The following is a 26,066-nucleotide window of genomic DNA, read 5'->3' on the forward strand; positions in this document are numbered from 1 at the left end:
AGAGTTAAGAAAAAGACCTTAACCCCATTGTTCCTTTGCAAATCTATGTACAGAATCAACCCCTTACCTCTTAAATGCTAAGTTTCAAGAAGTTCAATGGTTAGAAGATTGTTTGAAGTGGAATAGATCTGCATAAGGAGCTATGTGTGAGGAGGGAGGGGCAAGCAGTGAAAATGACAGTGAAACGTTTTGAGTAGAATACTCCACACATGTATATAGCCTGAGGTTTATCATATTATTCTCTGCCTGGAAGAGAATATCTGTAATAGCAACAGACCGTAAGAGACCAAGTTTGGGAATATTTTAATTAAGTTCCTCTACCTATGGGTAAGGCAGGCCGGCATGCAAAATGCAAACACTGCACCAAAGAAAGGTAAGGCCTGGTGGTCTCAATGCAACTAGAGATAGTTCACCTCGCAATAATTTCATAATTATCTATGTACTGTATTTCTAGTAGAATATCCAAATCAGTACTTTTTGATATAAACGTAAAACTAATCTGAAAAGTTATTATTCTAAAAAATTAAACCTTCATCTGGTTGTAAATATTAAGATTATACTAGCAAGAATGAGGGATTTTTTTGTAGAAAACCATGATTTAATTCAAGTCCAACCGACTAGTGATTTAAATTGTGATTTAAATCGATTTGATTTAAATCATATCCACCCTGAAGGAAACATCAGAATATACGAAAGCACACAAACAAGCATGGTGTTGGGAAAACTCACATGAAGCCCTATGCATTGGCACAAGGCTCTAAAGTGAATGCTTACATGTCTTTATATGAAAGATGCACATCAAAATAATTTTGAAAAAGTTAGCTTCTAGTTTTCAAATACAAATGCTGCTTGTAGATATTCCATCTTCAACAACTGAAAGTAAAATTACTGTGTAGCATTTCTCTTCAAATGTATTTCAATATTTACATTCAACCTATTTATTTTTAAATACTCAAGGGGGCTTGCATTAACAAAATAAAGAATCTCTCTTTGGTAGGGTCAAATCAAAATGACTAAACAGAGGGTGTCATACTTTGGTCACATTATGAGAAGACAAGAGTCACTGGAAAAGACAATAACGCTAGGAAAAGTTGAGGGCAACAGGAAAGAGGAAGACCCAACATGAGATGGATAGACCCTATAAAGGAAGCCACAGCCCTCAATTTGAAGGCCTGAGCAAGGATGTTAATGATAGGACATTTTGGAGGACACTGATTCATAGGGTCGCCATGAATTGGAGGCAACTTGATGGCACTTAACACACACAGGGTCATGATGAAATCAACACTGTGATGGATCCGAAAAGTATGCTATTAAATATCTTACCAATATTCCAAAAAAATATTCATGTATGTGGTGATGGTGGCAAGAGTAACATATGCATCAAAAAGGAAGGCAGAGAAATACCCAGTTTTTAATGAATGGATGAATAAGCTAACTGAATATGCGACTATGACAGAACTAACATCCTTTACACATACTCAACCAATTTCAGAATTTCAGGAAAAATTGAATGTCTTCTTTAAATATATAGTTGAAAATTAAGAATAAAATTAAATCAAAACAGAAGAAGAAAGATTTAGGTAATTACTGTTTTATTATAAATATGTTATTAGATATTTGATTAGATAGAGGAATGTAACTCAAAATGAAGTGAACTACTAAAATGTAAATGTAAAAAGTAAGCTGCACATAATTGTATGAATATGTTTATGTAATGTTTTATGTTTTATTAGTGAATTGAAATAAAACTTAAAAAAACATTGATGAAATCAACAGGACAGAAACCTAATAAGAGGAGGGAAGTAATAATGCTGTTGATTGGCTGTTTACATTTGATGTCACAATCCATCCCAGCACTCAATAATAAGGTTTTCCCAGGGAAACAATATAAAGAAACAGAAATAAGTAGAAAGCAGTAAGGCAGCAGAGGGGAAATCAAATCATGCCTGCCTGCAAGCAGAATCATCAGGTAAGGATTCTAAAAGCAAAATGAACAAAGAATCCTGCGACTCTTTATAAACTTACTGTATGCCAGTACAGCATAAGCTTTCATAGATACAGCCTACTTCATAAGATTTTTAAATAATAAGAACAGTAACCACATTTTGGGTAGTGGTTGTAAGTTCAAGACAAAAGTGACTTTTATGTCTGTATCAGACTCCACCTGTCACAGGCTATGATATGCCTAAGGCACAACAGCCCGAATAGCTCAAAATACATTATCTTTATTGCTTGGCATGTGAGGTGCCTGGAAAATGAATTTCAGGAACCGGTTGGAAATAAAATGACATTTCACAGGAGGGGTCCAACATAAGTTTCTTTTAATAAAAATCAGGACAGAACAAAATCCTAGGGGGAACCAGTAAAAATGCAATAGTACAGGAGGAACAAAGAAGTTTTTCAAGTATCAGAGAAAACTACTCATCAACAAACGAAGGCATACAAACCACCTTACTCATCAGAACATCAAAGGCTCTCAATTTAATTGAAGTTTTGGCAAAGCCTCAAAAATCCAATCTCCATTAGGTCTGTTATTAGTATGTTCAGAACTCTGATGCACTGAACAATCCCCTCCTGGAAGGAAATTCAAGGTTAGAACTTTTAAAGAATCAACAGTCTGTAAAGTCCACAGAGAATGCTGTCAATAGCAACCAACACCCTGATTTTCATTCCTATAACCTGCAACTTTAAACCAACTCCTTCATAAACCCACGTAATATTAGTTATCAAGTGCTGTTTACCTGTTTTTGCACAAGAACCAATCAAATACCTTCAAATCTTTTATTTTCAGCCTCAGACCCACTGCTGTTGGCCCAGTCATTCTTGACCCTATAGTGAGATAATAAACCTATTCTATCTCTACATACTGCTGTGCCAGAATTAAAAGAATCCCAACTGAATGGAATTTGGGCACACTGACGTGTAAAGTGATGTGTACACACATACAATATCAGATTCACACATATACTGATGAGATATGAACAGGCTGTGACGCTCCAGTAGAAAAACCTTGGGTCATGGTGGAAAACATCAACAGTGCATGATTGAAGTAAAAAAATCCATGCTGGGCATTATTAGGAAAGGGAGTGAACAACAAAACAGCCAGGATCATAATGCCCTTACACACACCTACACCTGTCTAAAATTCTGAAAATGCTATCTCAAAAAATAATGTACTACTGGAAAAAGGTGGGGAAAACATCAAAATAATTTCTCTGAGAAAGGGCGGAAGTACTTGGGGACTTTCAGCATTAAAGAAAAGACAAAGGAGGGATATGATAGAAATCTACAGCCACACTGCAGCTCGAGGGGGCGTTCCTGGGGCAAAGAGAGTTAGGAAGATGCCCAAAGGCAGCTCCGCCCCTGGGAATACCCCTCCCCCATGCCGGTGCAGGCTTCTGGGAAATCCCTGCCGGTGTGGCTGCCCTGGTGGTGGAGGCCAGCAGCTCTCAGACGCCGGTGTGTTTGCCCCCTCACTAGCATAGTTGCCACCTTATTCAGTGATAAGGTAGCACCTACGCCGGTGCGTGGGCAAACACGCCAGCAAATATTTTCAGCTTCTCCCCACACACACAGATGGCATACAGAGAAATGTACTTTGATTGGGGTAAGGTGCAGCAATTTTCCATTCTCTCTCCCTGTAGCATTTGGTATATCGGAAATTTAAATTTGAACAAAACTAAGTTATTTACACTTTTAATTTCATAAATATGAAAAACAGTACAATGTTACATCCTTATATATCTTACGTTTCTTAAAACTGTAAAATACACGCCTGTTGTTTACATTTAAATTTTGCCAAGTATTTGTTTTGGGGTTTACATTTTATATTTATTGTAAATATGTGCCTTCGGGTCTCCACTGGGGGGGAAACAGGATATAAAAAAGAAATACAATCACCTATTTGTTAAATTGGATTAGTAATTAACCCCCAAACAGAGAATTGTTGTTTTTAAACATTTTAAATACATTTTAGAGTTACATTCAGCAGAGTTGTTGTGATGTAAAAGTTAGATTTGAAAGTACCTGGCACATAATATTATATACCATATTTAAATATTAAGGACATGGAAAGATCACTATGTAGATTGCAAAAATGCTCATTTGCATTCCCCAGAGATGACAGATATGAATCTTACCTACTCTTACATTGAACCTTCAGTTAACCAATAGATATTTTATCAGCAGGGGTGGTAAAGGCCCAGAAGCTAGCTAAGAGACCATGCCAGCCACACACGGATATTAAAAAAAGAATCCTAAAGAACTGAAATGAGGCAGTGAAAAGATAATTTAGTATCAATAGTTCTGTTACCACTTTCACAGCATTAGGAATGAGGAACCTGTTCTTTAACCTGAGAATAACATTACTATTAAAAACCACCATCTGTGCACATGTTGTCTGGCACCTTCTAACACTGTTCGCTCACTAGAATCACAAACGTAAGAGGTGAACAGAGAAGATTCTGTTCTCTCCCTATGCATTCCCAAGCCTGCGATTGCTGTTGCAAATGGAAGAATTTCTGTTCTTCTATTCCTGGCTGTCAGCACACATCAACTGAGTAAAACATGCATGCATGGACATGCACACTAATAGCTTTTGCAGATGTGTGAGATTCTCTATATCAGTCTCACAAACATCACTTGTGAACCCTATGTAACCACAATTCATTAAAAACTCAAAAACTGTTCTTACACCAACTTCAAAAAGGAAACACCCTATTTTAACTTTCATTTAAAACTATCGCAAATACAGACTTCCAATGCCTCATATAACATTACAGATGCTAATGAAACAAGGCTTTTGAACGTTCTAACTGGGACCAAAGTATTCAATGTCCATTCCTTTTAGAGTTTGTATCCTGTACAAAATACAGCAGACTTTTTAAAACACAGGACTTTAATGTGTTATGCTTTGCTTTCCAGTCACAAGCTACAGCATTTTTCTAAGACCTTCATCTGTTCAAAGATCTCGTTGCGAAGGTTAGTACAGCTAGTTTTCAACATACAATCTTACTTGAATTTTTTTTCTTAAAAGCAACCTAAAAATTGAGAATTGCTGGGCAACTGCCTGCCAGAGAAACTGATATCATAAAAGGAAAAGCATACACCATAATACTTTAGAGCAGGAGTGGGGAACCTTTTTCCTGCCAAGGGCCATTCGCACATTTATAACATCTTTCGGGGGCCATACCAGGTGTAGATCTTCCGGTGGGGGGGAGAGGCTAGGGTTGCCAGGTCTCCAGCCACCACCTGGAGGTTGGCAACCCCAGGGGATGCCACACAGAGAAGGCCTGCAGGGTGCCCCTGCTCCCCCCTCCCAGGTGGGAGGGCAGCCAGCGGTGGGCCCCAGAAAACGAGGCGCCAGGGGGGCGCAGCCCACAGTCGATTGGCAAGGGAGGAAGGGAGGAAGGAAAACAGAGAAAGAGGAAAAGGGAGGGAGGGAGAAAGAGAGAAAGAAATGGAGAGAGGGGGAGAAAGAAAGAAAAGGACGGAGGGAAAGAAAAAAAAGGATGGAGGGAGACAAAGAAAGAGACAGAAAAAGAGGGAGAAAGAGAGGGAGAGAAAGGAGAAAGAGTGACAGAAAAAGAGGAAGAAAAGAGAGAAAAGCCTCCCCCACACACACACACCCCCGCGCATGCCGGCCTGCGCGACCGGGCCCCAGCCTCCCCACCTTCCCCGCCCACACACACACACCCGGCGGCGCACGGAGCCCCAAGCAACCGGGCCCCAGTCTCCATGCTCTCCCCCCCAGAGTCCATAAAAGCCCCCCCCCAGCCCAATTGGCTCCCGCATGCATGCTCTGCCGCCGGGAGCCGCCAGCCTCTCCCCACCCCCCGCTGCTCAACAGTCGACAGGCAGTGAGAGGGGCTTACAATGTGCCGCAGCGTTCCTGCACGCCGCAGCTGTAGGGGACAGCCTTGGGGGAAGCGTCCCTCCCCTCTCGCTGTCCAACAACCGACAGTCGGTGAGAGGAGGTCCAAAGGGCACTACAAGGGCGCTGTAAGCCGTGGCCCCAGGAACACCATCGGGGAGGGCCGTCCTGTGCCCTGCCTCCGCGGCAGGGTTCCCGGAGCTCCCGAGGGCCACAAAAAATGTCCTTGGGGGCCGCATACGGCCCCCGGGCCTGAGGTTCCCCATCCCTGCTTTAGAGAATCATAGAGTTAGGGGGGCCACCAGGGTCATCTAGTCCAACCCCCTGCACAATGCAGGAAATTCACAACTACCTCTCTCCACATCCCCAGTGACCCCTACTCCATGCCCAGAAGATTGGGGGAGGGGGCCTCCAGGATCCCTGGCCAATCTGGTCTGGAGGATAATTGCTTCCTGACCCCAAAGTGGCAATCAGCATTACCCTGGGCATGTAAGAAAGGGCCACGAGAGCCAAACACTGACACCATCTTTCTTGCCCTCCCCCCATAATTCATGTGACATTTGATAATAAGATCACTAAATCAAATTTTAGTTACTTAAAAAAATCATTTATGTTCCTATCAAAATCTGGCCAGAGTCTCTCTTTTACTGCAGTCATGCGCAAGGAGCTCTCACCAGCCCTTGGCACTAACTGTTGTTACAAAAAACACTGAAGGCTGAAAATGGCTGGGCCCATAAGAGAAGGTCATGTAAAGCACCGAAGCCAGGAAAAGTATTTTTTCCTTTTCCTTTTGTATAAGTGTGGTAGACACCTGCAACATGAAGCCAGAGACTGCCTGATGAGGATTTCTTAGCCAGCTCAGTATGTATACCTACTTTGCGTGTAGGCAAGAAAATGTTTTAAAAGAATATGTTAATTTCAAGGGGCACTTCATTAATCAGAGCTTCTGTCCAAAATGCTGAAGAGCTACTACTGGAGTTATGCATAACCTCATCCCCTGAACTTTTTGTAACTGGGTCCACCTCCTATGGCAGTCGTTTTGTGGATGTGCCCATCGCCAGGGTGGATTAGAGTTAAATCACTATTTAAATCACTAGTCAGTAAGACTTGATTTAAATCATGGTTTTCTACATCCAGATCAGTTCTTGCTAGTATAATCTTAATATTTACAACCAGGTGAAGGTTTCATTTTTAGAATAATAACTTTTCAGATTAGTTTTAGAGTTATATCAAAATTACTGATTTGATTATACTACTGGAAATACATAGATAATTATGAAATTATTGCAAGGTGAACTATCTCCAGATTCATTCAGGCCACCAGGAACTGCATTTCTTTGTTGCACTGTCTGCATTTTGCATGCATGCCCTACTCATAGGTAGAGGAACTTCATTCAAATATTCCCAAACTGGGTCACTTGGCCTGCTGCCATTATAGATTGTCTCCTCCAGGGAGAGAATCATATGATAAACCTCAGATTATACACATAAAGATCCCAAGACTTCCAAAGTATTCTGATCAAAAGGTTTCACCTCCATTTTTACTGCTTGCCCCTCCTTCCACACACTTAGCTGTTTGTGCATATCTATTCCATTCCAAAAAATCTTCTATTCATTGAACACCAGCATGGTGTAGTGGTTAAGAGCAGTGGTTTGGAGCAGTGGACTCTGATCTGGAGAACTGGGTTTGATTCCCCACTCCTCTACATGAGCGGCACTCTTTCAGCCCCACCTATCTCACAGGGTGTCGGTTGTGGGCAGGGGAAGGGAACACACATGGACACATGAAGCTGCCTTATATTTAATCAGACCCTTGGTCCATCAAAGTATTGTCTACTCAGACTGGCAGCGGCTCTCCAGGGTCTCAGGCAGAGGTCTTTCACATCACCTACTTGCCCAGTCCCTTTAACTGGAGCTGCTGGGGATTGAACCTGCGACCTTCTGCATGCCAAGCAGATGCTCTACCACCCCAAGGAAGAACGGGGCGGAACAGTGTGTCTAAAAATGTTTTGCTTGTTGTATGTTTTTAAATCTATCTTTTACCAAGTAAAGTGAGACCTCTCCCTGAGAAGGAGACCCCCCCATCCGAGGGGTCCCCCCATTAGAAAGAGGTCTTGGCGGTTCACCCAGGCACTCCCCCCCCCCGGAGAGCGCCTGGTCCAAAACCAGAGCAACGGCAGTGCAGCCAGTCAGGCCATGGAGACCTGCTGGATAGGCGCCGCCTGCTCGACGGACAGTACTGAGACCCACGCAAACATGGGAACTCAAGCTTGATGGGTTTGCAAGGGAATTGAGCAGGCAGCCGCTTTAGAGAAACAGCTTTTAGAGATAAAGTGAACTTTAGCTTGGTATTGAAAAGGAAATCCATATGTTTAGCACAGATCGCAGCAAACAACGTGAAAAATATGCAGAAGTATAAGAGTCTTGTTGCGCCGTTTGCGTTATTCTAAGCTAGACCAGCATGCTTTGCAGTCAGTATGTTAATCGCCCCACGCCTACTCAGCCTGGCCCTCCCAGGCCAGCCCCCGAGGAAAGCAAGGGAGCCAAAGAGTCGCCATATTGTGCTAATGCTCTGCGGCCGTAGACCCGGTGGACTGTCAGCCATTAATCTTTAATGATCCGGCCTTGTGCCGGCCGTAGGCTGCTAGTCCAAAACCGGAGCAGCATCAGTGCAAAAAAAAAAAAACCTTACACAACATTTCAGTTGAGAATTCAATTATTAGCGAGCAATGCTGAATTAAGCATGTCCACCTTCTCGAGGGCCGTACTGAAACTGCCATCAAGTTCCTAATTCCTCCTGCTAATTTTTGTCCCAGGGGCAAGCCGAAATGGTAGCCCCACCTTTGAAAGTTAAAGAATAGACCCTTGAAAGAGAGACCAGGGGGCAGTCTTTCGGGTTCTGCCGGCTGTTCTCGGGTTTTTCCGTGACGGAGGAGGCACTAATTACTTTCGTTTTTGCGCTCTTCTGCATTGCTGGCCTCCTACGGGGCTAGCATGAGTTAATCTTGTCCAAGGGAGGTGGGAAGACATTTGCAAATGGCGCTAAGCATTATGGTTGCAATTATTCATACTTTAAAAATAAAAATTCTTTAAAATTAGATCGTTGATTAAGGCGCTTTTATGGCCATCATGCGTTAAGGGTTATCACACACACAAGAAAAATACTTGGAGAGAGGCTAGGTTGGGAACCATGGTTAAAAAGAGAGTGGGGTTGTAAGACCAAGTTGGGTCGGTGCGCAATTCAGTAGCTCTAAGCTAATTCTCCCGGTGGCGTGTCCTCACGACCACCGGTAAATGCTCCTCTGATACTAGAGAGAATAGGTATGCAGCATGACTAGTATCCATTCTAACTAATAGCCATGAATACCCCTCTCCTCCATGAATATGTCCACTCCCCTCTTAAAGCCCTCCAAGCTGGCAGCCATCACCACATCCTGGGCCAGGGAGTTCCACAATTAAACTATGCGTTGTGTGAAAAAATACTCCCTTTTATCTGTTTTGAATCTCTCACCCTCCAGCTTTAGCAGATGACCCCGTGTTCTAGTATTATCTCCTTCTCCACTCTCTCCAAACCATGCATAATTTTATAGACTTCTATCATGTCTCCCCTCAGCCACCTTCTTTCTAAGCTAAACAGCCCTAAGCATCTTAACCACTCCTCATAGGACAGTTGCTCTAATCCCCTAATCATTTTGGTTACTCTTTTCTGTACCTTCTCAAGCTCTGTAATATTCTTTTTTAGGTGTGGGGACCAGAACTGTACACAGTATTCCAAGTGTGGTCTCACCATAGATTTGTTCAATGGCAGTATTATTCTCTATTCCTCGTCTAATTATAGCCAGCATGGAAATTGCCTTTTTTACAGCAGCCGCAGACTGGGTTGACATCTTCATTGATCTATCCACTACCACCCCAAGATCCCTTTCTTGGTCTGTCGCTGCCAGCACAGATCCCATCAGCGTATATGTGAAGTTGGGATTTTTTGTCCCAATATGCATCACTTTACACTTACTCACATTGAATCTCATTTGCCATTTTAATGCCCATTCTTCCAGTATGCAGAGATCCTTCTGGAGCTCTTCACAGTCCGATTTTGTTTTAACCACCCTAAATAACTGAGTGTCATCTGCAAACTTGGCTACTTCACTGTTTAACCCCAACTCCAGGTCATTGATGAACAGGTTGAAAAGCACCGGTCCCAACACAGATCCCTGAGGCACCCCACTGCTCACATCCCGCCACTGTGAAAACCGACCATTGATTCCTACTCTCTGCTTCCTATTTTTCAGCCAGCTTTCAATCCATTAGAGGACTTGTCCTCTTATCCAGTGACTATGAAGTTTGCTTAGCTGTCTTTGGTGGGGGACTTTATCAAAAGCTTTTTGGAAATCCAAATACACAATATCCACAGGCTCATTCCTGTCCACATGCTTATTGACACTTTCAAAAAACTCTAATAGGTTAGTGAGACAGGACCTACCCTTACAGAAGCCATGTTGGGTTTTGCCCAGCAGACCTTGCCCTTCTATATGCTTGACAATTCTATCTTTAAGAATGGTTTCCACTAATTTACCCGGAACAGACGTTAAGCTAACCGGCCAGTAATTTCCTGGGTCCCCCCTGGAACCTTTTTTATAAATGGGTGTTACACTGGCCATTCTCCAGTCCTCTGGTACAGAGGCTGACCGAGGGACATATTACATATCTTTGTTAGAAGTTCAGCAATTTCCCATTTGAGTTCTTGAAGAACTCTAGGATGAATACCGTCTGGTCCCTGTGACTTGTTAGTTTGCAGTTTGTCTAGATGTTCTAGGACTTCCTGCCTTGTTACCACTATTTGCCTCAGTTCCTCATTTTCCCCTCTCCAAAATCTCTGTTCAGGAGAAGGAATCTGCCCTGTATCTTCAACAGTGAAGACAGATGAGAAGAATTCATTTAGTTTTTCAGCAATCGCTTTATCCTCCCTTAGAGTTCCTTTACTCCCATTGTCATCCAATGGTCCAACCGCTTCCCTAGCTGGTTTGTATTCCCAGTGATGTATGAAGAGTTTGAAAATGTTATAAAAAATATCGTTTTAAAAGGGTTTTTGGATACCACGGCTAAAAAATGGTTGGAAGATGTCTTCACAGCTAAAAGGGCCAAACAAAGTGCGAACAGTATTTTTTATAACTGTTTCAAACTCTTAATACATCGGTGGGAATACATTGAAAGTGCGAACAGAATTTTTTATAACATTTCCAAACTCTTGATACATCGCTGGGAATACCTAGTGCGGTAACAGCCATAGATTGAACAGACAGGGAGGTAAAATAAATCCTTGTCTGACACCTTTGCCAATTGGAAGCCATTCTGTTTCTCCATATTCTGTCCTAACAGTAGCCTCTGGTCCAGTGTACAGGTTGTGCATCAGAAAACTCAAGATGTTGTGGCACATCCATTTCTTTTTAAATCAACCTAATTTATCACAAATTGTTGAATTTCTGCACCCAAAAAGAGCACAACATAAAAAAAATTGTCTAATTTAGCACATGCACAAAACCGCTCATTGATCGCCTACGCTCAGGCAAAGCCCCAGGTCCTGATCTAATTCCCTACGAACTCTTTAAAGTCAACAGCGAATGGTGGGCCAACATTCTTGCTCCTGTATTCACACAAATTAATGCATCAGGAGCTATTCCAAAATCTTGGAGACATACCATTATCGTCCCAATCTTTAAAGAAGGTCAGCGCTCTGACCCAAGCTGTTATCGTCCAATCAGCCTTTTGTCTTGCTTAGGCAAATTGTATTCCTCCTACTTATTAAAGAGGCTGTTGGACTGGGTTGAGAGTAATGACATCCTTGGCTGGGAACAGATTGGCTTCAGAAGGGATTGGTCTGTCATGGACCACTGTTTAGTGCTCTCCCATCTAGTCGAGAAATATTCCTCCCCCCGAAATGGTACCCTTTATGCGGGTTTTATGGATCTTAAGGGAGCTTTTGATACCATCCCAAGGGAGAGGCTATGGTTGAAACTATCACATTCTACTATGGATAGGAGGTTACTATGGCTTAATCAGCAATTTCATACTGACCTCACAGCTCAGGTTCGCTGTGGCAACCAAGGAGAACTAACCGAGCCTTTTGAACTGGCCAAGGGAGTTAGACAAGGTTGCCTCCTTGCTCCTCTCTTGTTTAATTTATATCTGAATGATATGGCAACCAATTTCTCAGAGTCTTGCCACCCCCCAAAGCTTGCAAGCCATTCCACCCCGATTCTACTCTATGCTGACGATGCAGTTCTCCTGTCCCGCACAAGAATTGGTTTGAAAAGATCTTTGCAAACTTTTTCTGAGTACTGCTCTAGGGAAGGTCTTAAAATAAACCATCAAAATCTAAGATCATGATCTTCACTAAGAGGAGAAAAATGCCTCTTTTTCACTGGGTAATAGATGGCTTTGAGGTTGACCAAGTCAAGGAGTTTGTTTACCTTGGCATTCTGTTTTCCCATAACCTAAATTGGAATGCCCATCAAAAAGCAGTGTCCAACAAAATTAAACCTGGGGTTGGTGCTATTGTCAATTTTTTTCACACCAAAGGTGGCAAATATATTCCAGGGGCTATTCAGGTTTTTAACCTGAAAATTACCCCAATTATCCTCTTTGGTGTTGCCATCTGGATTACAGTCATCAATGAATCTATAGATCGTCCACTGCTTCAGTTCTTACGAAAACTCCTATATGCCCCTCGATGTGTTTCTGGCATTACTCTTCGTTCCGAGTTTGGCCAAATGTCACTTGAAGCTAGGGCGTGGTTGGCCGCCTTTAAACTCCACCTTAAACTGTGCTTTAGCACTGAGGGGTTCCTAGCTTCTCTGAAGCATGACTCTTTCAAATCCTCATGGCAAAAAATCTTAGATGAGAAACTGGTGTTGTTGGGCTTCTTGCAGGATATGTTATCAGATCTTGGGAAAACTGAAGCTTTTGCCAAAATTAAAAAGCGCATTAAAGAGCTCGATTATAACAGCACTACTTTTCGTGCTCGTTGCGTCTGTTCATCCCAGTTCTTCGGAATACCCCCTCCACGTGGTCTGCCTGCCTATACATATTATCTGACAACTCCTCGTCTCTGTAGAGCTTTTTGCTTGGCTAGATTGAATGCTAACCCTTCTATGGTAATGCAGGGCAGAATTCTGAATATACCATACTCAGACAGGATCTGCCCTTGCTCTTCTGGCTCTATTGACACATTAGCCCATGCCCTTTTGGAATGCCGCTTTTACGAGGAACTTCGATCGCACTATATTTCCCCCCTTTTAATATACAAATCCAATGCCTCTGTGACTGACATAATGCCTTTTTTACTAAGCGACAGGGACCCCAAGGCTACATTGTCAGTGGCAAGATTTGTTTCAGTCCTTATATCCCTCCAACACTAGATATATGCTGCTCAAGATCAATTGATCAAGGAGCTTCTAAGGGATAAAAGGAAAGGAAAACTTTGGTGTAGCAATTTATAGACATTGTAAATACTATCTACTATGTGGTTTAGCTGTATATAAAATGTTATTTTGTAATTTTTTCACTTGGCTACTGTATCACTACAACATTTAATGGCTTCTGTTTTCTTTACTGTAAAACCAAACCAATGAAAGAAACATTTCCAGCTACAATTTTGTCACTGGAAAACCAAACCAATGAAAGAAACATTGTCCATCTACCATTTTGCCAGCTATAAAAACAGCAACAAACCAAGTTAGTAGAGGTCTTTGAAATTACTTAAGGAAGTAAGCTTCCAATTTTGTAACAATTTCGACCAGAGTTTGGGATTAAAAGAAAATGCAGAGTGGTGTAGTGGTTAACAGCGGTGGTTTGGAGCGGTGGAGTCTGACCTGGAGAAACTGGTTTGATTTCCCACTCCTCCACATCAGCAGCAGAGGCTAATCTGGTGAACTGGATTTGTTTCCCCATTCCTACACACAAAGCCAGCTGGGTGACCTTGGGCAAGTCACAGCTCTGTTAGAGCTCTCTCAGCCCCACCTACCTCACAGGGTGTCTGTTGTGGGCAGGGGAAGGGAAGGTAAGCCGGTTTGAGTCTCCCTTAAGTGGTAGAGAAAGTCGGCATATAAAAACCAAATCTTCTTCATTTTTAGTTACAGGCAAGACCTGGGCTGAGTCTGAATGTAGTCAACTCTGAAATAGGCTTGTTTTGTATAGGATAAATCTATGCAGAAACCTCGTACATCAAAATGCCCATGGTAAATGAACTGAGCCATGAGCTGGAGAGCTCCAGGCGAGCCTGATTTTGTCAGATCTCAGAAGCTAAGCAGGGTCAGCCCTGGCAAGTATTTGGATGGGCATTACTGTGCTAGAACTGTTAAGAGCAATGCTTGAACCCTGTAAATCTGAGTGGTTGACATTCTGATGACAGTTTTAGGCAGAGCTCAAGTGGTCTACTGTTATGGTGGAGGGGGTGTTTTGATAGATCAGCAGCCAGGCAACAACTTTTTCACTATGCTGAGACTGGACAAGGTTTACAGCTTCCAGACCTTGCAGAGCTCCTATTCAATGCTTTTCTTACTAAAAGGGTATTAAAGGTGAGGTTTCACCATAGAGAATGAGGAGTTCCTAGAGCACTGTGATGTCTTTCCCAGGTATTCAACTGGAATTAACTTTGCTTCCCAAGTCCCTATCCCCAAAATGTAAAACCTATATATAAAAGTTGGACGCTTGGGATCCACGTTAAAGTCGGAGATTTGTAGAACAGCAACTACTGTCATATTCTCCATCAGCATTAATGACAGAAAAATATACAGCTATTTTTGCCATTAATTTTTCCTTTAGTTATGTTTCACATTAGGGTTTTTAAGCTTGTTTAGAAAGCACATCAAGGGAAGCATGTGATGGTTTTTTTGCAACCACTGTTATATACTACAATTATTATTTCAGGCATGGTTTTTTTTTTTGTTAATTTCATGCCTAGAACATATTCCAGTATGAAATGACTGCCTCTAATCTGTCAGAGCGCCTAAACTGCTTCTGGTGCCTACTATACATTTAACACACTGGACAACTTGTACTTTTATAAAGTATTCAAAATTGCAGATGACAAAGGGCTTTTGAATTGCAGCACATTCTAGTCAAGGAGGCATATTGTGCCACACACCATGATAATTTTCACCCACTTGGACTTAGCCATCATTTGGAGCTCCATGATAATATTTGAGGAAATTTTACCAAGTGGATGCAATCTGTTTTTCAACCCATTGGTTTAGGTTCTGCACATTTTTCATTTTTGTGTACTGATAAGTGCAGACTGTACACTTCTGGAAAACTTAGTAGGCATACAGGAAAGGGATGATGGGCTGCCTTTAGTTATAAAAAGAACCTAATCAAACCTTCAGAAAACACTGGTTTCAACTTGTTACATAGTGATTTTTAACTACTTTCAGACAAAATCCTACTAACTTTGTGAATAAATATTCCACCAATAAAGTTAAATTTCAGGAAGTGCAATGCTATAATGAGTTATCATTTGAAGTGATATGATGACAGATTCAAGTGGGATGCAAAAGATGCCAAGATGCCCTTTATTATTTTAGTCTCTGTGTTCTAACACCATTTTATAAATAAATACAGTATGTTTAAGAAACATAATATACTAGAAGAGGCTAGTGGTATTGTGTTAATATTACTCTTCTGCCTGAAATGTGTGTTCAGTTATTCAGAAGCGAGTCCCATTGCATTCAATGGAACTTGCTGCAACCAGGAATGACTTATACAAAGCATTAAGTGAAGGAAGGTCAGGCAGACCCATAACCTAATTAGCCAAGGTAATTTAAGTTTTCTTCCACCAATGTACGGGGGAGGGATTCCATCAGAGTAGCCATGTTATTGTGTTGTAGCAAGATTATAGTAACACCTTAAAGGCTAACAATATTTATTCCAGCATAAGCTTTTGAGAATGAGAACTAAGATCATTAGATGCATGCATGGATTGTCCATCCAGAGCAGCTAGTTTTATACTCAGTGTTCAAGCAAGGGGAGGAACGTAGAGAAGTTATACAGAGAAGCCAGTGTAAAACAAGAGCCAAACAAAGAGGAACCAATTCCACAGGGCCTGCAAGACTGAGATGTTCCACCAGGCCTATGGTTGAAGACAGCAATGGTTTCCCATCTTGGCTGGCCTCCCTTCCCCCTCCCCCTCCTTTTCCCACCCTGCCTCTCTAGTTATATTAACAGTCATGTCTACCTTAATCATGATCCCTTCCTTGTTGAGATCGTTCTTACCACTACTCGGCTGGCACTTACCACTGGAACAATTAATGGTGCCATTAGAAATTTTAAGATGTTAAAGAATTGTAACTGGAATTATAAGTTTTTAAATTGTGTACTAAGTTGTTGCGAGCGGCTCCAAGCCCGGCATTACCAGGGAGGGGTGGGATATTAAATAAAAAGTAAATCCATTCAGAGTGGGTAAGAACCACTCCCAACTGTTGACAATCAGGCAGGATAGGATTAGCAACATCTAAGGAAAATTAGACTTTATTTTAATCCTACCCTGCCTATCTATTAACATGTGGGAGTAGTTCTCACACACTCTGAAAGGACTGGATCCTCTTTAATTGGTTCTCATTTTACACTGGTCTACCCTAACTTCTCCTCTCCGCAGCCCCTGCTGCGTTGTTCTGTTGCTTAAAACACCAACTATAAATTGAGTTGCTTCGGATGGACATTCCATGCATCTAATGAAGTGAGCTCTGACTCTCTAAAGCTTATGCTGAAAATAAATTTGGTTAGAGTTACAAGATTCCTGTGGGAAGGGAAATTGCTTGAAACACTGCTCAATTTGGAATATTTTAAGACTGTTGACTGGGTCATATATTAGCTGGTTGTGAATATTACATGCCAGTACAGCATGAAGAGATGAAAGGCCTGTGTTGGAATACTTTGTACTCATTGTTATTTACCTATGAAAGATAAATAACACAGCATATATTTTAAAAGAAGCAAAATGGGGTGGAGGAGGAGAACAGAAAGCATTTCTTTCTAAATAAAAGGTACAGAGTAAATGTTTAACATAACTGCCAGGGTTATTTCATACATTACTGTCTGAGCATTCAGTGATATACATGTCTGCAAACAATTGGGTGTTGTATTCACAAATCTTAGGTGTACATATAAAGTAAATAAATGGTGGCCCTCAGAAGAACATTAAGAGCTAATGGATATTAAGAGTTTATAAATGCATCTGCCAATATGGTTATTATGCCAATAAAGGTTCACGTATGTATATATGTATGTATTAAGAGTTAATACACAGTGTGCATTTCCTGCAATTACAGCAGTAAATAGCAATTACAGCAGTAAACAGCATTAAGTGTGAAATAGAGACACCATTGTAAATGCACATCAGAGGGTTACAGCCAATAGCCCTTCAGCATGCATCCACTGCACTTTTCTATTTATTAATACAGCATACAAACCATTATCCCACACACTTTACAGGGTTCCAGTGAAAACACCAAGTACACGCACCAAAAGCAACTCCCACATAAAGCCTCACTTGACACCAAGCAGTCATCCCCCCCTTAGGCCTATCTGTTTCCCCCCACCACATACCCCCATTGATATTTTAAAAATATATTTAGGGAAGAAGCCAGAAGATATCTGATCTTTACAGCTTGAAGGAGATACAGTTCTTTCCTTTGTAATTTGTGGGCCGCTCACTACATGTCGTTTTAAAAGCACATACAGGGCAATGTAACAGCAGGACTCGGTTTCGGGGCAGAGGGGAAATGTCAGCTCTGCTGAGCAATTAAAAGTACAATTTCTACATTACAAAATACAGCACTGTCAACTCTCTAGTGAGGTCTATCATTCCACAGCGGAGGCTCGATCCTGTTGAGTTCACCCGGCGTAGGACAGTTTTAGCGATGTTTGGTCTCCCCCACCCACCCACCTCCCATGTCAGTAATTCACAGTGGGTAGCTGTGTTAGTCTGTCTGCAGTAGTAGAAAAGGGCAAGAGTCCAGTAGCACCTTAAAGACTAACAAGAATATTTTCTGGCAGGGTATGAGCTTTCGGGAGCCACAGCTCACTTCTTCAGAGAAAAGAGCCAAGAGTCCAGTAGCACCTTAAAGACTAACAAGAATATTTTCTGGCTGGGTATGAGCTTTCGGGAGCCACAGCTCACTTCTTCAGAGAAAAGAGCCAAGAGTCCAGTAGCACCTTAAAGACTAACAAAAACATTTTCTCATAGGGTATGAGCTTTCGTGAGCCACAGCTCACTTCTTCAGAGAAAAGGGCAAGAGTCCAGTAGCACCTTAAAGACTAACAAGAATATTTTCTGGTAGGGTATGAGCTTTCGTGAGCCACAGCTCACTTCTTCAGAGAAAAGAGCCAAGAGTCCAGTAGCACCTTAAAGACTAACAAAAACATTTTCTCATAGGGTATGAGCTTTCGTGAGCCACAGCTCACTTCTTCAGAGAAAAGGGCAAGAGTCCAGTAGCACCTTAAAGACTAACAAGAATATTTTCTGGCTGGGTATGAGCTTTCGGGAGCCACAGCTCACTTCTTCAGAGAAAAGAGCCAAGAGTCCAGTAGCACCTTAAAGACTAACAAAAACATTTTCTAATAGGGTATGAGCTTTCGTGAGCCACAGCTCACTTCTTCAGAGAAAAGGGCAAGAGTCCAGTAGCACCTTAAAGACTAACAAGAATATTTTCTGGCAGGGTATGAGCTTTCGGGAGCCACAGCTCACTTCTTCAGAGAAAAGAGCCAAGAGTCCAGTAGCACCTTAAAGACTAACAAAAACATTTTCTCATAGGGTATGAGCTTTCGTGAGCCACAGCTCACTTCTTCAGAGAAAAGGGCAAGAGTCCAGTAGCACCTTAAAGACTAACAAGAATATTTTCTGGCAGGGTATGAGCTTTCGGGAGCCACAGCTCACTTCTTCAGAGAAAAGAGCCAAGAGTCCAGTAGCACCTTAAAGACTAACAAAAACATTTTCTCATAGGGTATGAGCTTTCGTGAGCCACAGCTCACTTCTTCAGAGAAAAGGGCAAGAGTCCAGTAGCACCTTAAAGACTAACAAAAATATTTTCTGGTAGGGTATGAGCTTTCGTGAGCCACAGCTGAGCTGTGGCTCACGAAAGCTCATACCCTGCCAGAAAATATTCTTGTTAGTCTTTAAGGTGCTACTGGACTCTTGCCCTTTTCTACTCCCATGACAAAATACTTAAAACACACACACGATTCTAGTTAGTTGCTTCAAGCTTGAACAGAACTCACCTGTACTGCCAGCTTTTGGCAGCACTTCCTCCTCGGCAACTGCTGATCCCACTGCTGCTGCTACTCTTGCTGGTGCAGTTCTGGGCAGGCAGCAAGATGTCCAGCCTGCCTTCGCTCTCCGACACTTTCATTGCTGTGGGGGTGGCTGCAGGGGCCGGCACAGGTTCTGCTGCCTGCATGGCGGAAGTCACTCAACACCCCCCCCCCAAAAAAAAAACCACCCACGAGGGTGGGAGGTTTGTAGGCTTAGCAGCAATGAACAATTGGTGGTGGGGGGGTGGAAAGCTTTGAGGGGCAAAACTGCCGCCCTCGGTTTTGTGAAAGGGGCCAAAGCAAAACCGAGGAGAAAGGGTGTGTGGGGGGAAATAATAATATATATATATATCTATTGGAAGGGGGGGGAAATAATATATATATATATATATATATATATATATATATATATATATATATATATATATATATATATATATATATATATATATATATATATATATATATATCTACTGGAAGTCTTTGAAGGAAAGGGAGAGGGATACACTTTCGAAAGGGAGCTCACGACAGTCACAGGGAGGAGCGAGGGAGGGGCCTTCCCCTCCAGGCAGGTCTGGCTGAGGAAGGGAGGGACTCCTGAATCCCAGCGGATGAGGCTGAGGAGAGGAGCTCGGGGGGCTTCAGGAGCAAATGGGGAGGGGGGTGGGGTGGGGGGGCGGACCCGCTCGGAATTAACGAGCGGCCTCCCCTCAAAGGCCTCCTGAAAGGCGCAAAACGTGGTTTTTTTTGCGGCTCCTGCCAGCCCACCCGCCGGCGCCTCCGCTCCCCGCGCAGAGACTGCCTGGGGGCGGCCCCACCGCCTCCCCCGCCCCCTTCTCGGGCAGCCCACCTGCCCAGGCCGGCTCCCTCGGCCCCCGCTTGGGTGTGGAGAGCCCCGGGCGCGCTCCGTTCCCCAGGGCCGGCGACGGCTGCCCGCCCCCACCGAGCAGCAGGGCCGCCGCCGCCCCTTCCGGGTCAGGCTCGGCTGCGCCTTCCTTTTCCGGGGGAGGGGGTAGCTGGCGGCGCCATCTTTGTGAAGGGCACAGGCCTCCTGTGCGGAGGGGGAGGGGACAGGGGTAGCTGACGGCGCCATCTTTGTGAAGGGCACAGGCCTCCTGTGGGGGGGCGGGGGACGGGGTAGCTGGCGGCGCCAACTTTGTGAAGGGCACAGGCCTCCTGTGCGGCAGGGGGAGGGGACAGGGGTAGCTGGCAGCGCCATCTTTGTGAAGGGCACAGGCCTCCTGTGCGACGGGGGGGCGGAGGGCAGGGCTGCATTCAGATTTCAAATTCCTTTACTGGCATAGTACAATCTGCAGTACATAAAAGGATAAAAGTTATTTTTTATAATATTTTTTTATTTTTCTTCATTTAATATATCCATAAAAAAAACAATATAGTAATGATTATAAAGGAAAAAAACAAATATTATTCTAATTTCACAATCAAATGACTTCCCCCTCTCCCTCTTCCGTCTAAAATTAAATTGTATAATCTTTTGCTAACAGGACTAATCCCAATATTATTTTAATTTATCTAATCATATCCAACATTATGAAATCAATACCTAATATAAACGTTAACACAAAATATGAATAAGGGGTTAGATCAATGAGTATCCTTTAAATGGTCCCGTTAAAAAGTAATTTTCACAATACATTCTCCAAGCCTCCCATTCCCCCAAAAATTGTTCATTATCATTCTGATTTATCAAAGCTGTAAGTTTCGCCATCTCAGACAATTCCAGCATCTTTTTTATCCAGTCTTTTTTATCTGGTATCTCAACTGTCTTCCATTTAGCTGCATATATCAATCAAGCAGCCGTGGTGGCATAAATCAAGAAAGTTCTATGAGTAAAAATAGTGGCCGGTATAAAAGGATAAAAGTTAGAGTAAAATAAAACAAAACAGGAGAATTACACAACTTTAAGGTTGACAATGAGGAAACTGAAATTGTTCAAGACTTTCTATTCCTTGGCTCCACCATCAACCAAAAGGGAGAAATCAGAAGGAGATTGAGACTGGGAAGGGCAGCCATGAAGGAGCTAGAAAAGATTCTGAAGTGTAAGGATGTGTCACTGGCCACCAAGACTAGATTAATTCATGCCATCGTATTCCCTATGGGTGTGAAAGCTGGACAGTGAAGAAAGCTGATAGGAAGAAAATAGATTCCTTTGAAATGTGGTGTTGGAGGAGAGTGTTACGGATACCCTGGACTGCCAAAAAAACAAATCAGTGGGTTATAGATCAAATCAACCCTGAACTGACCCTAGAAGCTAAAATGACTAAACTGAGGCTGTCCTATTTTGGTCACAGAAGACAAAAGAGTCACTGGAAAAGACAGTCAAGCTAGGAAAAGTTGAGGGCAGCAGGAAAAGAGGAAGACCCAACAAGAGATGGACTGACTCAATAAAGGAAGCCACAGCCCTCAATTTGCAAGACCTGAGCAAGGCTGTCAAAGACAGGGCATTTTGGAGGACTTTCATTCATGGGGTCGCCATGAGTCAGAAGCGACTTGACGGCACTTAACACACACAACAAAATAAAATTAAAATTAATCATTCCTTAATGTTGTGATTCTACTTCCGACTAGATTCCCATCGGTTGACTACCATCGTCAAAAATTTTAGCCACGTTTTTGGTTATCTCAGGATCCTTATCAGCTAATAGTTTGTAAAGTGTTTCCGTGTTATTTGGTGAGATGTTCAAAACGATGGGTTTTATGAGGTTTCGTCTTGGGGAATCATAAAGATGGCAGCCCAAAAGAATATGAGACAGGGAGTCAGGACATCCTGCACCGGCTGCGTTCAGAAGCCCAGGTGTCGTTTTGTGAGGCGACACGGGCCGTTCGTGCACGGGAGGTTTTTGCCTTGGCTTTGCCGCTCTCTAGATGCACATTCCCCCCCATCCAAATTCTCAAAACTCAACAGTACGCGCCCCCTGCAGAGTTTTGAGAATTTGGATGGGGGAAAATGTGCATCTAGAGAGAGGCAAAGCCTAAGGCAAAAACCTCCCGTGCATGAATGGCCACTGTTTGCCTTTCTATTGTTCCTCCCACCTCTGGAAAGGGTCTGTCATAATTTCACTGGCAGAGGACAGCGCTATTGCTTGTGACATTTATTCTGGTGGTGGTTTTTTTAATCCCGCCTTTCTGCCATGAAGGCAGTCAATCAAACGCACCAGTCTTCTAAAACAGTTAAAACGATAATATTTCACACGGCCCAAATAATGCACTTTCAGTCCACTTTCAGTGCACCTGAACGATCGTTTGCAGGTGGATTTTGCCAGTTCGCACAGTAAAATCCACCTTCAAAGTGCGTTGAAAGTGGATTGAAAGTGCAGTATTTGGCCCGTGTGAAAGTGCCAGCAATGGAAGCATACAATTTTAAAAGAAGCCGATAATTTCTAGCGTTTAATGGATGAAAACAGGAACATGGTTGTGATACCTTTTTTCATACTAAAGGTCATTTTGGCTGCATCCACGCTACACAATGAATATTGTGCTATATAACGATCGCTTACAACGGTGCGGCCAAGACATTCTGGCTATAAACACTTACTATAGCACAGGGGCCCCTGCCAGTTTTGAGTCTGAGGGCATATCTGGTATTCTGACACAGTGCGGGGAGCGTAGCTGTCAGGCCTTTGCCTTTTTTTTGCTGGAGCAAAGGCTCTTGACATGAGTCAGGCCAGGTTCTGGCCACACATCAAATCCTTGGTTCTCATGCCTATGAACATCTGTGTACAGTTCCGCTCATCCTGTTTTCTGCAGCTGTGGTATGTTTAGTCTGCCTTCCTGGGAACTGCTTATCTCGGGGTTGCCTAGCAATGTTTACCTTTTCAGTCCGTAAAAGATACTGACAGTAGCAATAAAATGGCTGCCATAAAATGGCAGCTGGAGGAGGCGGAGCCACCCACAAAATGATTGCCACAGCTTAACTTCAGTAACAGTGTGTAGATCAGGGGTGTCTAACTCATTTGTTAGGAGAGCCAGATCTGACATACCGGGCCATGTGTGCTATAAAATTTAAGTCCAGGTACCAGCGATACAAACCTTATAGAAAACTCAGGCAAAACCAATTATATGTGTTCTTTACTTCCATCTGGAGAAACACATGCTCCTGAAGCCTCATCAAAACAGGGTAAGAGATTGGGGGTGGGTGGGCAGAAGCAGGAGCATCCCACCGTTTTTTACAGTACTATTATTTGTTTAATGGTCATTCCAGTGTCCCAGAGGCATTTTGGCCAGGAAAGGGTTAATAAATGCACGCTCTGCGTTTAGATTTCTAAAATATTGTTCTGGAGTGTCTGTAAGGCATGCCGCTGTTTTTTGCGGAACTATTATTTGTTTAATGCTTGTTCCAGGTCATTCCGACCCGCTCCAGCTTTTTCCCTGTCCTTCCAGAATGTGTAGCACTAGTTAAGAAACCGTTGATGGGGAAGGAATTGAAAATGGCCGGTTTGACCTTAACCAGGCAACCAACGTGTGGTTCTTCAATCAGCTAAGCACTGGCTCATGCAGCAGCTACAGCAAGCGTGCTATACAGCAGAGTCTGCAGGAGGCATTGTGATTACTGCCCTAAGAGGGCAAGCCCAGCACGTAGCTCACCCTCCCCAGCAGCCCCCCAACTTCGGACTTCAGTTTGGGAAGGGGCCATGGATGGATTGCAGAGCAGCTTCTGGGCCTCTCCCGTTCAAGGGCAGGTCTCAGGTGGCAGCAGTTGGCAATTTCTGCCAAAGACTTTGGATAACCACTGAAGTCAGACTAGAGAATTCTGAGCTGGATGAAGCAGTAGCCTGTCTCAGTACAGAGCAGTTTCATAATTGCATTCAAAACTCCTTTCTGTTTGGTTGTGATTTTGCTTGCAGCCTGCAGGATGATATTCCCATGATGCATATCAGCTTTTTCCTGTTCTAAATTGATCTGTAGATCTTGAATTTGTCACATTAAAAAGAAAAGGACTGTATTGATACACAGTTCTTGGTCAAGGAATAACTTCTTTCTTATGTATGTAAGGTCTTCTCTATTACAATGACTGTTAGTTCTTTGCCTTCAGTAATAGCTTGTTTGCCAGTTTTCAGCAATAGGTACAGTCTGTTCTATTGTTCTTGAGGCGCGTCTGTTCAGGCAAACTAGAGGTAAAATACAATGCATGTCGATCACCTGCAGGGCTCAAAGAAAACCTTCCCTTTTTTTGGTGCCTGTGGCCCTCTAGTGGCCAACCTAAATAATACTAATGAAAGCATACCCAGATTACAAAAAAAAACACATAAAAAGAACAAAATAAAATAATTAGTTAAAAGATTCCTTAGTTTACATGCTACAAAACCAGGACATGCAAAATTCACACAGTGTATCTTGGAGTTACAGCTTTCTGGGCCAATAAGATGGACACCCGGAAAGGAGTGTGAAAATGTACATTATGCTGGATGACCAGACCAATCGGTCCTTGACAAATCCTGAATATTTCAAGCTGTTCAACCTCCATGGGAATGAGACCCGTTACACCTTGGCCCAGGATCTTGCAGATGGCAGGGAGGAAAGCCAGTGGCTTCCTAATCAAACAAATTGAAGGAGGAGTATAGCACCTCCTACCAATGTTGCTGGAATGCGACGCCTTGCCATATAGGCAAGATCAGATTCCTACACTAGATGTCATGTGCAATCATCTTTATCTCAGACCTATCGCTAGCTGCATCACAGCTCTAGATCCAGATGCACAGATCTTGCTTCTGCTGGGAACTGACAACTCAGAAATGCATGTACCCATGAACAACTCAATGGACCCTACGGCACTCCCTTCACCCAAAGACTGGGCCTCAGATGGATCATCTTGGTAAATGTAAGTATAGACCATCTCCATGCGTGAGGTCATGTGAGCATCTTCGCTACGAGTGTCCTAGAGAATGGATGTGCCTTGTACTTGGAGCCATGCCTAGAACACTTTATAGTGAAGAAAAACCTCACCTTTAGAAGGCTTTTCCAACACCTGCAAAAGGAAGACGTCACCTTGGGAGCCACAGTATTTCAGACAACCAAGGATGATAGCAAGTCTATGGAGGACCAACAGTTCCTAAGGATAATGAACAAAAACTTCATACAAGATTAATTTGGGTGTTGGATCTCACTGTTTCCATTCTGTATACCTAGACATCATCTGCCCACCAACCACAAAAGGTGCTGTGTCTACTCAACATCTTGTGTCAAACCCTAACAAGGAAGCCTGAGATGAAAACCCACTTCGTGGACTTCATGGACAACATACTAAAAAAACAACCATGCAGAACTCGTGCCACCACTGAAAGAGGGTGAAGAGTGCTGGTACCTTACATTCTTTGGGGTGTACCACCCACAGAAGCCGGGCCAGATCACAGTGGTGTTTGACTCAAGCGCACAGTTCCAAGGGTCTTCCCTGAACAAGATTCTCCTTACTGGTCCAGACCTGACCAATGCCCTACTTGGTGTTCTGAAGAAAGAAGCTATAGCAGTCACTCTGGATATCCAATGGATTTTCTTCCTTGTCACAGAAGACCACCAAAACTACTGCCGATTTTTATGGTACAGTGACAAGCAGCACAACAAACAAATCACCATGTTCCTCATGAGAGTTCATGTTTTTGGAAATGGACCATCCCCCATGATCGCCAACTACAGGTTGCACCAAACTGCACAACTAGGCAAAGACAAGTATGGCCATGAGGGACTTCCGGTTGGGACGGGCTGTGGTTGATCCCGGCTGTGTTGATTTCGGCTCTAAGAAATTTAGTTGTTTTTCACTCTCCTCTAAGGAATTTGTTTATGTTTGCCGCTCTTTCTGAGGACGTCCTCTTTGGAAGTTCAAAGGCTAAAGACTGGAAGTCAAAGAACTGAGTTTGCAGCAACAAACTCTGCT

At 43.0% G+C, this 26,066-nt stretch overlaps 1 protein-coding gene across 1 annotated transcript in view; it reads right to left on the minus strand.

The window, feature by feature from the left end:
- The window catches only part of OSBPL11 (oxysterol binding protein like 11), a 68,385-nt gene extending 49,062 nt beyond the window's left edge, over positions 1 to 19,323 (minus strand). The window contains exon 1 of the mRNA XM_056861505.1: positions 19,145 to 19,323. Within this exon, the coding sequence (XP_056717483.1) occupies positions 19,145 to 19,323 (179 nt within the window). The remainder of the gene's footprint in view (positions 1 to 19,144) is intronic.
- Positions 19,324 to 26,066: the final 6,743 nt, after the last annotated feature.

Source organism: Euleptes europaea, chromosome 15 (assembly GCF_029931775.1).
Source record: "Euleptes europaea isolate rEulEur1 chromosome 15, rEulEur1.hap1, whole genome shotgun sequence".
In the NCBI taxonomy this organism is placed as follows: domain Eukaryota; kingdom Metazoa; phylum Chordata; class Lepidosauria; order Squamata; family Sphaerodactylidae; genus Euleptes; species Euleptes europaea.